The sequence below is a fragment of the Pongo pygmaeus genome, chromosome 3 (genome assembly GCF_028885625.2).
Source record: "Pongo pygmaeus isolate AG05252 chromosome 3, NHGRI_mPonPyg2-v2.0_pri, whole genome shotgun sequence".
In the NCBI taxonomy this organism is placed as follows: domain Eukaryota; kingdom Metazoa; phylum Chordata; class Mammalia; order Primates; family Hominidae; genus Pongo; species Pongo pygmaeus.
This window is the reverse complement of record NC_072376.2, coordinates 40,208,682-40,223,680: the sequence shown is the minus strand read 5'-3', so window position 1 is coordinate 40,223,680 and position 14,999 is coordinate 40,208,682. Positions and strand designations below refer to the sequence as shown.

Sequence of the window (14,999 nt, the reverse complement as noted above, 5' to 3'; positions counted from 1 at the left end):
ATTTAATAATTCGTCTGGGGTTCACAAGTGATAGACCTTAGATTCAAACTATGCCCTTTCTACTGTCTGTCAGTGCACCATGAGCACCTGCCTAGATTTGCATGTCTCTGATGAAAAATGTAATTAACACAGTCTCTCCCAATCCTTTCTGGTTTCATTAGCTCATTGACTGTGAGGTGTATTCGTTGCGGACTATCAATATAGAGGACATGTGGCGGGTGGAAATGGATGGAAGGAAAGGGTGGCAAAAGCCAAAACCCCTTTGTTGAGCCTAATCTTTTAGGAGAATTTAAAGCACTCACATTCAGAAAAAAATAACTCTTGAGTTTATGTTTAGGAACTAGGTCGTTAGCCTTTGGGAGTCAATGTATGGGTCATGACTTAAAGTCATGTTAAAGATGAAATAATATGTTGTTAATTACCTTAAAACACGTTTTGTTTTATTTCAGTTACGATATCAGAAGTGCTTGGTAGCCAGGCCGCCTTCTCAGAAAGTTCGACCACCTCCACCGCCAGCAGACTCAGTGACCAGAAGAGTCACAACCAATGTAAAACGAGGGGTCTTATCCCTCATTGACACTTTGAAACAGAAACGCCCTGTCACCGAAACGCCATAGCTGCACATGCGAAAGGACTCGGCTATTTACCTGAAGATTGACTAGCTACACTAAAGAAAATGAACTCCGCCATCTGACCTTCCATCCAGTTGCTGATGCTTTGTCTTCAGAGAATTTACCCTTAACCAAGCAGTGTTAGACAAGCATGTTCTCTCGTCCTGCCACCATCATATGATATGAAAAGAAGCATGAATAGTTTTTTTTGCTGTAAGTTACATCATGCGCAGTGGAAGGTCTTTTTCTTATTGTAAATATTGTGAACATAACTTCACACACACACACAGAAGAATGTGGCCACACCCCTCCTAGTGAACCAACGCTGCGTCCTTGGAATGAATGATGCGTGAGTTAGTTTCACTGTCTTCTTGGCTGGACCTGTCACAAGCAACCTTTAAGTCCTACAGCACCTTGCCCTGTTTTCAACATTGGAGTAGGCACTGCATAGCAGATACCACTGAATTGCTGTAAAAATAGGATGGCGAGTTTGTGTTTTAATTTTTCATAAAATTGAACCTGTTGGTTGACAAAATTGGCTGTTGGCATCAGTATAGAAACCAACTGGCAGCTTTCCCTGACAAGCTCTTTCTTTGACACATGGACACCATTTCATGTCTACAGCTGTTTGTGGGATGTTGGAAAAAAGTGAAACTTCAAAATTGATGAAAAACTAAATTTGAGGAATTAAAATCGAACAAAACATAGCCTTTCTTTTCAGATGGTTTTCAAACTGATTATTTTTAAAAGAGATTAATAAAATCATAATGCATTTTGGGTGGGACATATTTCAAACTTCTGCCTTATATTGTATGGTGCAGCTAGAGAATTATAGTTCACTATGGCCATTCTCTACATAAACATTAAGATGAAATACTCATCAGCCTTTCATCCTTAGTTTGAGAATTAGCTGATATGCAATTTGAAGTTGAGGAAATATCATTGATATTTCTATCATGCACGATTATTTTAGATTTCTACCACCGTGTTATTTTTGCTAGTCCATGTGCTAGAGGTAAACGTTCTGCTGGAATTCTGCATCCAGCTCTATCCCCCTCTGATGCTTTTTGCCCAGAAAGCTGTCTGTCCATCATGTATTGTCCATGGCAACAAATTACATTAGGTTGAACCTTTCCTTGATTTCATGTATTTAATATTAGAATTTGTTGGACTCAACTAGATATATTTTTAAATTTATATTTTTTCCATTTTACTTTGAAGATTTGAAATTTTCATATCCGAGCAAAGTCTACGTAGGACTAATGGACTATTTAACGTGTTTCCCAAAAACAGCATTTTCCTGCTCCTTTTTATGAGAAACTTAGCTATAAAGACATACAAATTTAGACTCTTGTTGACATTGTCGTTTTAAAAGGAAGTTGCTAAGGCGACCAGTCTCAATATTAGTCTTGTTTACTTCTTTTTAATGTCAACATTAACATTTACAACATCCAATTATAAAAGTAATGCTTTATGTTTATACACTGCTATGTACTTGTCAAAATGGTTTCCACATTCTTATCACATCTGAGCCTTACCAGGTAGAGAAGGTACTAAATACACTTCAGAAGTAAAAATATGAAGTACCAAGAGGCTAAACTCACTGGCCTAAGATCTCACCAAAGTTCATGAAAGAACCAGGACTAGGACCCACGGCTCCCAAAGCCTGTTCTTGCTGTGTTATGCTGCCTCCGTATCTGTCAGGAAGAGCCTTTCCAGAATGACTCTGGGCATATACTAAGAAGAGCAGGTATGGAAAGATCTATTGTCAGGCAATCTTAGAATTCCCTACACGAGTGGGAGAAAGATGTCCAAATTCCTTACGCAGTGGTATTAATGATGGTGCCATTGCCCTGTCTAAGTCCAGGACTGCTTTCCTACAGCGTGCCTCAAAAGTGTTGTAGAGGGCAGGATTCTACATTCACAGCCTGTTCCATCTACGAGATTTTCCAGATGCTACTTGTGGTAGAGACATTCCTAACTCATGGTACTTAGCCACCAGAGATCATGAGGGAATGAGTGGGTGGCTTTTCTACCTGCCATTCCCTCAGAATTCATGAGGGGTGGGGGACGGGGACTGGAATTGTCTTAGCACCCTAATGTTATGACAAAACTATGCTACTTTAGAAACGCAATCTATTTTTCACCAATTTATATACTACTGATCTGAAGTAACCAGTGCCATCATAAGAAATTACTGCATTAAGAAAATCCTTGCTGTGCCCTTTGAAAAGCTGTTCAGAAATCATTTACAGTGATCTTTCATCTTGGTCTCTGTAGTGAAACATTTTAGTGTGATACATTTCAAAATTCTACACAAATTACCCACTTTTATATTGGAAATCTCTACCAGAACCCCCTCTTCATTTTTTAAGGCATACATTTGCTTGTTTTCAAGATCAAGAATTCTGAGCTAGCTTTAAGTAGCAAACTGATTTATATATGCAATTATAGGATGCATTAAGATGAATGATAGCCTTTACATATTGAAAACTTTGCAGACATTTTGTTTTGAAAATGGCATTGTATAGTAAATGCAAATTAATTTTGTAAAATTATGTTAAAGAGTATGTTCAGACACTTTCTGCCATGGCCAAAAAGTATGTATGAAAGTATGTGTGTATTTGTTTGTGAAAGGATGCCAATGTTTTACCTGATATCTTAGTGACACTTCAGTTATCTATGCATTCTTTAGATCTGTGATTCGGTAAACAGGCAGCCATGTTCACGATGCCTTGTATGTCTTACCATATTTTTAATTAACCTGTTAAATACAGCTTAAAATATTTTTATTTTATTTATTCTATTTTTACTGAAATATACTGCATTATTGTGTTAATGTATTATCTTTCCTGGATATTATCTCCCAGTGTATCCAGATCTAAGTAATCTCAGTGAACTATACATTGCCTAAAAAGTGGTTTTGTAATGATTTGTAGTCACATTTCTATTGGGATATGTAGAAGAAAAGGCAAAATGCTTAAAGTTCCTTTTATTTTTTAAAAGCAGCTAGATAGACACAGACTTGCCACCTCATACATCTGCTCCTTGGCAACATCAAGGGGAACGACTAGCCAACACGCCTATGGCTAAAAACTTTCCTTTGCAGACTAAAGCACTGCTTGGTGCTTCGTTTTTCTACCCTTCACAACATGTGTGATTTCATCTAAGAGATATATACATGTCCACATGCCCTTTGTTTCCACCTGGATATAAGATCACTCATAGCTAATTAGGACCATTTTTGTTCATCTGTCTTGTTGCATGAAGGGACATTAGACCCATTTCCATTAAAATAAGTTCTTGGTGATAAACTGTGGCACTGCTACTTCTTTTTAAATTCACTTTATGATTTCAAGATGGACACTTGTAAGATGACTCGACAGACACAAGGCCATTGCCTGGAAGCCCCAGAGCTTTCCTCCGTTTGTATAGCCCGTTCATGTCCCAGGCACTGCAACACAAACTCAAGATTTCACCATAACATGACAAGCATTTTCCTAACTAATATTAGCACAGTTTCACTAATAAGCCCCTTTGCTCTCTAGTTGGCCAGGCTTAACCTAATGCACATCTAACGTGTGCCACATGGCCAGTAGAAAGTTTAACTTCAGCTTCAGGGCAAAGATGACCCGCTCACACCGTGTCAACGCAAGCAGTAGTTCCTGGCCTCCAGAGCAGCTTACTTCCCCTGAAAGAACGCTTTCTTTTCCTTTATGCCCTTTTCCTGTTGACCACTTTTACACATTTAAATGTAATTTGTTGTGAGAATAAATTTAGCTGCATAAAACGTTTGGCTCATTTATCTGACATCTTAGTCACATATACAAGGAATAGAAATAGGAACTCAGTGTCTCTAGTTATTTTTAAATTATTCTTACCTCAAACTTCTTAGAAATCACTTTAGTAATGGAGCATTTTGCTTTGATTAGCTACTACATATTTCTGCCTGGTAAGAACTAGGAAGTAACTTTAAATTTTGAGTAATCACCCCGTACTTAATTTGGTGATCAGGAAGGCCAGCTGGCCTTCCAGACATAGAAGCCTATTTAGTCACCAACTCGAGTCTTTTGTAAGCGGTCTTTCTAGGATTGTGATATTTCAGCACAAAGAAGTTTATCACTTCCTTTAAGAACCTGACATCAAAGAATAAAGAATAGAGGTGTACACACACTAAATCCAAAATGAAAGGTGACTAGACAAATCAGTTGAATCTGGGTTAGCTTAACTGTTAGGCGCAGGAAGGCAGATAAATAGAATTTAAAGTATGTCCCCACTTTTTGTTCATCTTACACTTCTGCAGTGGTTTCTCTCTAGGCAGTAACGAAGAAAATTTCATTACGGTTTCAGGCATTATATGGTGGTAAATAGTTTCAGATTAAAAATATAAGTTTGCTATTGGAGTATCTGAATACTAGTAATTTCATTATTTAGAATTTGGCAGCACTTTTATCTAAAGTCCAAGAATGTAAAATGTCAAATGAAATATGTCAGTGTAATCAATATTCTCCTTCATTAGAATTCCCTCATATTGCTTTTTTTTTTTTTTTCTTTTTCTTCAGACAGAGTCTTATTCTGTCGCCCAGGCTGGAATGCAGTGGTATAATTTCGGCTCACCACAACCTCCACCTCCCGAGTTCAAGCAATTCTCGTGCCTCAAGCCTCCTGAGTAGCTGGGATTACAGGCATGCACCGCCACGCCCGGCCAATTTGTATATTTTTAGTAGAGACAGGGTTTCGCCACGTTGGCCAGGCTGGTCTCGAACTCCTGACCTCAGGTGATCCACCCGCCCCAACCTCCCAAAGTATGTGAGCCACCACGTCCGGCCTCATATTGCTTTTATCCAAAGTTCTTTTCCCTTTTCACTCTACCAAAGTATTTAAATAATTGATCCTGTCCTTCATAGAAGATTCTCAAAGAAGAAAACTGCAGTGTAATTAATGAATGGTTTAATTCAGAATCTTCATATACTTCTAAAGAGAAAAATAATTTAGTGTCAAATGCATGTTAGGAGATAATCAGTGTTAAGTGGCAACAAATTGTGACTTCAATCACATGCTACTGTAGAGCTCAGAAAATTATCCTAAACTATTCCGTAACAATGAGACTTAACATCACAGAAAATACACTTGAAAATCTCAGACCAGCTACTTCTGGACAATGGAATACTTTTCAGTCTGGTATGGTGGAGGGCCCGAAAAGGATAAGGGATTCTTATGATATACAATGGGATTCTTTACTGAACAATGTTAAATTAAGCTGCACCGCCTTCCTTGAGGCATGGACTACCCTAACCAGATAGAAATCTGGGTGGGATAAGAGGGTGAGCCACACGCTAAATTTTAGGGCAAGGAGATAGTGTTTGATTTTCAAAATCAGCAAAATCAGCTGAGCACTTTATATCTTTCTGTACAAGAGTGATACCATGAAGAATTCTTTAGGGATTTAAAATACACTAAGCCTGGTTCAAGTATAAAAAGTCTTGTTTCCTTTCATCATTGACACTTTTTTCTTTTTTTTTTTTTGAGGCAAGGTCTCACTCTGTTTCCCAGGCTGGAGTGCAGTGGGGCAATCTTGGCTCACTGCAACCTGCACCTCCTGGACTCAAGAGATCCTCATACCTCAGCCTCCTAAGTAGCTGGGACTACAGGCGTGTCCCACCACACCCAGCTAATTTTTTTATTTTTTGTTGAGATGGGGTTTTGGGGTTTCGCCATGTTGTCCAGGCTGGTCTGGAACTCCGGTGCTCAAGTGGTCTGCCCACCTCAGCCTCCCAAACTGCTGAGATTACAGATGTGAGCCACTGCACCCAGCCCACTGACACGTTTTACTGATACATGTAAATCTAGGCTAAAATAAAAATAATTTATTACCGCTATAATACAATTCACCATTCTCTTTTCTCACTTCAAGTAAGAAAGTAAAAATAGAATATCAGGGCTGAAATAGACCTAAATATTCATCTTGAAGAGGATAATATTCTAAAAATCATACCACCTGAATTGAGCATTTAGGAATTTACATAACATTTCTATACAACTGAATTGCAAAAATAAAACTTTAAATTCAAACTTTATGAATAATGTCTATGAATGTTTTAAACAATAAGATATATAGTTGTATCTTATTCTATTTAATGACAATTTCTGTTGCCATGATGAAAAATCAGTAGACCCAGAAATGATAATCATACCAATTCTTGGTAGGCAATTGAGAATACATTCAAGATGAATCGACATTTAATATAATTAACATAGTGCTACAATATATTTTAATTGTGCATCAGAAATGATTTACCTAAGTTTGATTCCTGTGTGCTATTTGAAATGACTTGTAGATTTTGTTGTTATCCCCTGATCTTAGAATCAGGAATTTGTGGGTTTCTTCAACAATAGGTATCACTTGCATTCAACAGTTTTGCCTGTTCTTCAGAATTATTAATATTTAGATGGAAACTTGCTCACAGTCTTTTATAACAGTGCTTGACATAGAGGAAGGGAGAGATGATTGTGTCCAGTCTGCTCAGGATCCTGGAAGCTCCCCCAGTGAGAGACACCTCACTGTAAAAGGAACTCTGAGCTACACACACCTGGCACTTGGGAACTTCCTGCGCTTCCTACTTAAACTCAACTTCAGTCACGTTACAAAAACATGTCATTCCCTGTTCAAAGAACAGCTTGATATTTAAGAAAAAATCACCCTTGATCGTGATTGAGAAAGTCACGACTACAACCGCATGGATGCTGAAGAGCAGTCAGCTGGCGGGAGAGGCCAGGATCGTTTGCCTGTTTGGCTTTCTAATGAGCTACCTGCTGAAGGGAGGCAGTGTTTCCTTCCCTGCAGGAGAAACTTGGCAGCTTTAAGTCCAGCCTGAAAGTTCACAAGAGTGAGATAAGTTCTGACCGCTGATACTGAGTCTCTAACTGGATCCTCTCAGAGCAGCAGTGATTGGCTGAAGTCTCTGAATTCTGCTTTGCTGACTCCTACATTATTGTTTCTCACTTGTCTGAATTCTCTGAAAGTAATATCACACTTAGAGGATCCCTAGGTGACCAAAAGAATGAATATCTTGTGTAGAGATGTAGAACCTTCAGAGAAATACTAGACTTTGAAAAAAAATCAACTGCTCTTTGGCCCCTGTGAAAAACACAAGAATCAAAGCCATCGCCGAGGAGGCCTGAGTAGGGAGGAAGGTGTGTCATCTTTAGGCTTTTCCTCTTTTCCGGATAGTGAGCGTGTGGGAAGGCAGGTGGGTACAAGTGCCTTGGGTGCAACCCAACGACAGTACAAATGTTGAGCTGGCATCCGAGATCTGATCCCTTGGGGACTTGAAAATGGCATAAAGACTGGAGGCAGAACAATCTCGATGGGTTTCAGAGCAACCATTCTGTCTTCTGGCCGAGGTCTTAAGAAGCGTGTCTGCCGTTCATGCGGTCTGGAGGGACAAGTGTTCTTCATAAATGTAGGCACTGCAGGATGGGCGGCCAGCTTGTTGGGTTTTCTGGTCTGTGAGGAAGCCCCCACTTGAGCAGTATTTTTCTGGGGAAGAGGTGGTTTTGTTACAGTCTCTGATAGATTAGCACTGGCTTTAGTTTCTCGATTCAGGAACTCAGCAATTTTCATTTGGATGCCATCATCAGTAGTGGCACATTTTGTCAATGATGTTTTTGATTTTTTCTTCTTCTTCTCCCGTTTTGATGATTTACCCAACTCAATCCCATCCAGCAGACCCTTGGCTGCAGCTCGGGCCAAAACATCTTTCACAGACACTGTCTCAGAAGGGTCCCGCTGCAATTAAAGAAGCATTTACTAAATGTGGGAGTTAGCTATTATTGTGTCTCCTGCAAATATTTATCAATGTATCAGTAAACATAAAAAGACTCTATTATACTAAAAGAAATAAGAAATAGTTTTTAGGCCTTAGTCCCCAATCTCATAAGCCTCAGCAAATGCCTTTAAAAACAAAAACAAAAACAAAAAAAAACGTAAACTTCCCCATTTATGAACCTGATACCTGATAGAAAAAAATAATCACACAGATTTTTTTTTTTTTTTTTGAGATGGAGTCTCACTTTGTTGCCCAGGCTGGTGCGATCTCAGCTCACTGCAACCTCCACCTCTCAAGTTCAAGCAGTTCTCCTGCCTCAGCCTTCTGAGTAGCTGGGATCATAGGCATGTGCCACCACACCCAGCTGATTTTTGTATTTTAGTAGAGATAGAGTGAACCATGTTGGCCAGGCTGGTCTCGAACTCCTGACCTCAGGTGATCCACCCACGTCAGCCTCCCAAAGTGCTGGGATTACAGGCATAAGCCCCCACGCCTGGCTGCTTATTTCTTACATATGAGGGAAGATGCACTAGATGTTGACAAAATGCTTGGGGAGGTGGGGGTGGCAGCCAGGCAGAAGAGGAACACTCGGGGGAAGTATAAAGAACAGGGCTGGCCGGGTGCAGTGGTTCACACCTGTAATCCCAGCACTTTGGGAGGCCGAGGCAGGCAGATCATGAAGTCGAGTTCAAGACCAGCCTGGCCAAGATGGTGAAACCCCGTCTCTACTAAAAATAAAAAAATTAGCCGGGCATGGTGGCGGGCGCCTGTAATCCCAGCTACTAGGTTGAGGCTGAGTCAGAGAATTGCTTGAACCCGGGAGGCAGAGGTTGCAGTGAGCCGAGATCACGCCACAGCACTCCAGCCTGGGCTACAGAGCAAGACTCTGTCTCAAAAAAAAAAAAAAAAAAGAACACGGCTATTTGCCAATTCTTGTTCCTGCCCTTCAGCTGTTTATGAAATGCAAACACATCTTTACAGAATGTGCACAGTTCCTGGCTTCCTCTTATGAGGCTTTGTAGTTTATTAATTCCAAAGTATGACATGGATTAGGATTTTTTTTTCCTTACCTCCCTTGTTAAAATAGAAAGAAAACAACCATTGGTAATTTCAGATGGTTCCATTCTGAAAAATTTATCAGTAGACAATTGAATTTCCTTTAAGGAGCACAGTGGAAGAACAGGAGGACTAAGCCTGCAGCAGACAGGAACAAGCATTCAGCAGTTAGAATGGCTTCTTTGCCAAGAGAGGAAGTAAATTACAGCTACATTTTTTTCTAGTATACTTTACCAATCGTTTAAACAGAAATTCCAATCAAGAACACAATTCTGAAGCAGCCTTTCCCTAAATACTATTATAAGTTAAAAGCTCTAATATTTTATATTAGTTCATAATTTATTATAAATCCCAGATTCTCCATCTTTAACCAACTATGCCAAGAATAACAAATGTTTAACAAACTAAAAACTGACCTTCCCAAAGTCACTAATATGTTAGTAAAAGCTTTCCATTATCAAAGCAGGTAAATATATACATTAATCACAGTTATCCAAAATGTCCTATATTTCTACCATTTTCAAAATACAAAGCAGAAAACATTTTCTTTTGGTTACTTTTTGCACAATTACAATATAAAAAATATAGCCCATCACTTTAATTACATTATTCTTCCCAGTCACTTTTTGAGGATTAATAGATGAGTTACATAGTGTTCAAGAAAGTACATAACAAAGACTTTGTGTCAGAAAAATATCAAATCATGAATAGATTTAAAACAAAAATTTCAGTTTTTATGTTTAATATGAATTTATCATTTCTTAGTAAGTGGTTCATCATGAATAATAAATGATTCTATTTCCAGACTCATATTATTAAAATATATTTAATAATAAAGCAATTAAACACTATTCCACATGAGTTAAACTATCAGGAAATCTTTTATTAATCATTGTGTCCTGGCCAGGTGCCATGGCTCACGCCTGTAATCCCAGCACTTTGGGACGCCAAGGCAGGCGAATCACTTGAGGCCAGGAGTTCGAGACCAGCCTGGCCAACATGGTGAAACCCCGTCTCTGCTAAAAATGCAAAAATTAGCCAGGTGTGCTGGCAGACTCCTGTAATCCCAGCTACTCAGGAGGCTGAGGCAAGAGAATTACTTGAACCTAAGAGGTTCAAGCCAAGATTGCACCATTGCACTCCGGCCTGGGCGACAAGAGTGAAATTCTGGCTCAAAAAAACAAAAATTAGCCAGGCGTGGTGGCAGGTGCCTTTAATCTCAGCTACTTGGGAGTCTGAGGCAGGAGAATCACTTGAACCCAGGAAGTGGTGGTTGCAGTTAGCTGAGATCACACCACTGTACTCCAGCCTGGGTGACAGAGCAAGACTCCATCTCAAAATAATAATAATAATAATAGTGTCCATGTGACGCAGCTACAAGCCAAAGAACAGCAAGGACAGCCAGCAACCACCACAAGCTGGGAGAGTGCAGGGGACAGGCCTCTCCAGCACAGGCCCCAGGAGGAATCCAACCGGCCAGCACCTTGCCAATGCCTTGGTTTAGGACTCCCAGCCTCCGGAACTATGAGAGAATAAATGTTTGTTATTATAAGCCACCAAGTTTGAAGGAATTTCTTTCAGCAGCCCAGGAAACTAACACACATGACAAACAGGATTTTGCAGATGTAGGACAGGTCCCACGTTAGTTACCCTGAAGATAGGGATATTATCTGGGTGGATCTGACCTAATCACATGACCTTTGAAACCGGGGTCTAGAGGTCAGACATGGAAGAAGTCAGAGATTCAAAACACAAGATGCTACGACGGCTACTGCAGGTGCACAGATTGGGGAGCTCAGGACAAGGAATGAAAGTGGCCTCTAGGAGTGGAGAGCAGGTCAAGTGACAGCAGCAAGGAGACGAGGACCTCAGTCCCGCAAACACAAGCGTGGGTTTGGAAGTAGACTGTTCCCAGAGCCTCCAGAGACTTTAGCCTAGCTCATATCCTGAGCAGAGAACCTGGCTGTGCCATGCCAGACATATCTGACTTATGTGAGCTAAGTAATAGATGTTTTTAGCCACTAAGTTTGAGGTAATTTCCTAAAAAGAAAAAGAACACACAATGGCTCACACTAGGTGAGGAAGCAATGCCAGGCTGCAGATGGCAAGCAGCGGAAGAAGGAACAAGAGGACAGAGAAGTGAGCTCGCTGCCATGGATAACACTATTAAGGCTGGAAAACCCGCCAGAAGGCTATGTTGAGAGAAGGGTCCCAAAGGTACACCCACTATGAAGCAGCAAGGAATGGCCTAGTGAGGGGGCACCACAGCACTGAGAGGTTTGGTAGTGGTTTTCCTCTGCAGGCCAGGGCTGACAGTAGGGGATGCAGTGACACAACTGGGCTCATTGACAGCAATGAAAATAATAGGATCCTGAAACAATAGAGACCAGGTGAGCAAATTAACCATCAGAAGCCAGGCATGTGCAGATACTGATGATCATAATGAGTACTAAGACCAGAGAAGCATGTACTCCGGTGCGTGCACACTAAGACCTCTCATGCACTGCTCACATTCCTGCCCTCCACTCTTAGTAGGTAACAGAAAATCAAAACACAGAACACAACCTAGACCTCAAGCTCAAAGACTGTTCACTATTAGAAAAGACTAAATGGAATTCACTACCATGTTAAAATGTCAGATGAGAAATAATATCTGATCATATCATTAAATGCTGCAAAGGCTTTTAATAAAACTAGGCATCCATTAGTGATTTTTTTTTTTTTTTTTTTGAGATGGAGTCTTGCTCTGTCACCCAGGCTGGAGTGCAATGGCGTGATCTCGGCTCACTGCAACCTCCGCCTCCTAGTTCAAGCGATTCTTCTGCCTCAGCCTCCCGAGTAGCTGGGATTACAGGCGCCTGACACCACGCCCAGCTAATTTTTGTATTTTTAGTAGAGACGGGGTTTCGCCATGTTGGCCAGGCTGGTCTCGAACTCCTGACCTTAGGTGATCCGCCCACCTTGGCCTCCCAAAGTGCTGGGATTACAGGCATGAGCCACCGTGCCGGCCCCATTAGTGATTTTGAAAACCTCTTATTGTGCTATTGGCTTAAGTATAGACATATAAATCAACGGATAGAATGAGAACAGAATGAGAGTCCAGAAATAAGCCCATGCATCTATGATTAGTGGGTTTTCTATTTTCTTTCTTTTTGTTTTAGACAGGCTTTTGCTCTGTCTCCCAATCACAGCTCACTACAGCCTTGACCTCCTGAGTAGCTGGGACTACAGGTAGGCACCACCACACCTGGCTGATTTTTTGTGGAGATGGGGTCTCTCTATGTTGCCCAGGCTGGGATTAACTAACTGATTTTCAACAAGGGTGCCAAGACCATTCAATAGGAGAGAATAATCTTTTCCACAAATGTTGCTGGGAGAACTGGATGGCCACATGCAAAGAAGGAATTTGGACTCCTAACTCATATCATATACAAAAATTAGCGGGGATTGTTGTACAACTTCATGAATGTATTAATATTTTAAGGCACTGAATTGTACACTTTAAAATGGTGAACTGCATAGTATGTGAATTACATCTCAAAAAGCTTATTAAAATAGGAATAGTTACCTATACTTGATGTATATCTATAACATAATATAAACATACACATCCATGTAGTTGATATTCAGCTGGTACATGCTGGTGTGGCTGTATCAGCAGTAAAAATATCAAAATTTCTGGGCTTATTCCTATTTGCTGCCCCAGCTCTCCATGTGTCCCTCCAGACCATCACATAATAAAAAGGGACCTAGCTCATCAAGGGACCTCCAGAACCCTACTTCATCCCTTTAATGGGATATTTTAGGACTTAGAAGTGTCAAGATATACGAAGGAAATTGTTAACCATTTCATTATGCATCTTTGGATTGTGGGTCGGGTTTATGTAACAAAAAAATAATATAAAATTTGAGAAGAAACCCACTTAAAGCTATAGGGGTTATAGCATTGTCATATTAGTATAGAAACAGCCAAACGTCAATGGAATAGAATTACAGATCCACACAGAAGTATATATGGGCTTAAAACGTATTTTTAAAAGATGGCATTTTAAACCAAAGGGGAACGGGGGCCAAGGAAAGATTATTTGGGGGAAAAAATGAACCTTGATCCGTACTTGACTCTTTTACCAAAATAAACAGCAGAAAACTCAATTATTTAAATATAAAAAAGATGAAATTATAAAAGTACTATAAGAAAACTGATCAAAGCATTCATAAGCTAGGAATTCACATAACACAAAATGTAGAATTCATAAGGAAAACATTGATACAAATGTCTACACAGAAATTGCTGTAAATCAATTACTTTTTCTTTCTTTTCTTTTCTTTTTCTTTTTTTTTTTTTTTTTTTTTTTTTTGAGACAGAGTCTCACTCTGTCACCCAGGCTGGAGTGCAGTGATGCGATCTCGGTTCACTACAGCCTTGACCTCTTGGGCTCAAGCAATCTTCCCACCTCAGCCTCCCGAATAGCTGGGACTACAGGAGTACACCACCACACATGGCTAATTTTTGTATTTTTTTGTAGAGATGGGGTTTCACCACATTGCCCAGGCTGGTCTTGAAAACCTGAGCTCAAATGACCCACCCACCTCAGCCTCCCAAAGTGCTGGGATTACAGGCGTGAGCCACCGTGCTCAAACTATAAAGCAAATTTTTAATTCAAGTATTTATTTAAAAATAAAAAGATAAATAATCTGAAAAATATCTGTAATTCATGTGAAAACAGCAACTCTTCCTAATATACAATAAGACATGTGAAAAGAAGAAAAAGAATAATCCAGTTGAAAACAGTGGGAAAGTACATGAACGTGAAATTTATAAATGAATAATAACAACTATAACAATTTAAAATTATTGAACATTTATTATACGCCAGATACTGCTCGTGTGTTAATATATTCAGTCTCCACAAGGATCTAATGATGTAGGTAATATCATTAACTGTATTTCAAAGCCACCTTTTACAGCCACCTCACCATTCACAATACTCTTCTCCCACTTAACAAAAAAAGGTATAACTGTCACTACCTTGTTATAGTCCATTGTCCTGGGATATTAACATCTCCAGGACGCCAACAAAGGGACAACTCAAGAATGTGGCCCTCTTCTCCCACGGCAATGCCAGAGTTTAGGTAAGAAATCTTAAAGAGGGCGTCAAACTCAGCAGACCTCCCTTCCTCCCTCCCTCCCTCCCTCCCTCCCTCCCTCCCTCCCTTCCTTCCTCCCTCCCTCCCTCCCTCCCTCCCTTCCTCCCTCCCTTTCTCCCTTCCTCTCCTCCTACACTCACTTCTTCCCTCCCTCCCTTTCCCTTCCTTATTTCTATATATCTATCTTAGAATTCAAATTTAGAAGAAAATCACAAGAGAATATTAATGATTATTTGAATTAAAGAATAAAGTCAGACCTTTTCTGACAAGGTAAATTTGGTTTTGACAATGAGAACTAATTATATAAAATAGGTAACAAATTTAGCATTTTCCCATAAGTCAAATAAGATAAATA

At 39.9% G+C, this 14,999-nt stretch overlaps 2 protein-coding genes across 52 annotated transcripts in view; one reads left to right on the top strand and one right to left on the bottom strand.

The window, feature by feature from the left end:
• Positions 1–3,925, top strand: part of APBB2 (amyloid beta precursor protein binding family B member 2) — a 398,003-nt gene extending 394,078 nt beyond the window's left edge. For all 47 annotated transcript variants that reach the window (XM_063664510.1, XM_054486425.2, XM_063664494.1 and 44 more), the window contains one exon: positions 450–3,925. In XM_063664510.1, the coding sequence (XP_063520580.1) occupies positions 450–617 (168 nt within the window). In that variant the 3' untranslated portion in view covers positions 618–3,925. The remainder of the gene's footprint in view (positions 1–449) is intronic.
• A 1,179-nt stretch (positions 3,926–5,104) lies between these two features.
• Positions 5,105–14,999, bottom strand: part of NSUN7 (NOP2/Sun RNA methyltransferase family member 7) — a 56,367-nt gene continuing 46,472 nt past the window's right edge. For 4 of the 5 annotated variants that reach the window (XM_054486443.2, XM_054486444.2, XM_054486445.2 and 1 more), the window contains 2 exons: positions 9,511–9,634; positions 5,105–8,400 (listed from right to left, as the gene is read on the bottom strand). In XM_054486443.2, the coding sequence (XP_054342418.1) occupies positions 7,768–8,400; positions 9,511–9,634 (757 nt within the window). In that variant the 3' untranslated portion in view covers positions 5,105–7,767. The remainder of the gene's footprint in view (positions 8,401–9,510; positions 9,635–14,999) is intronic. The other variant, XM_054486447.2, reaches the window with a different exon arrangement.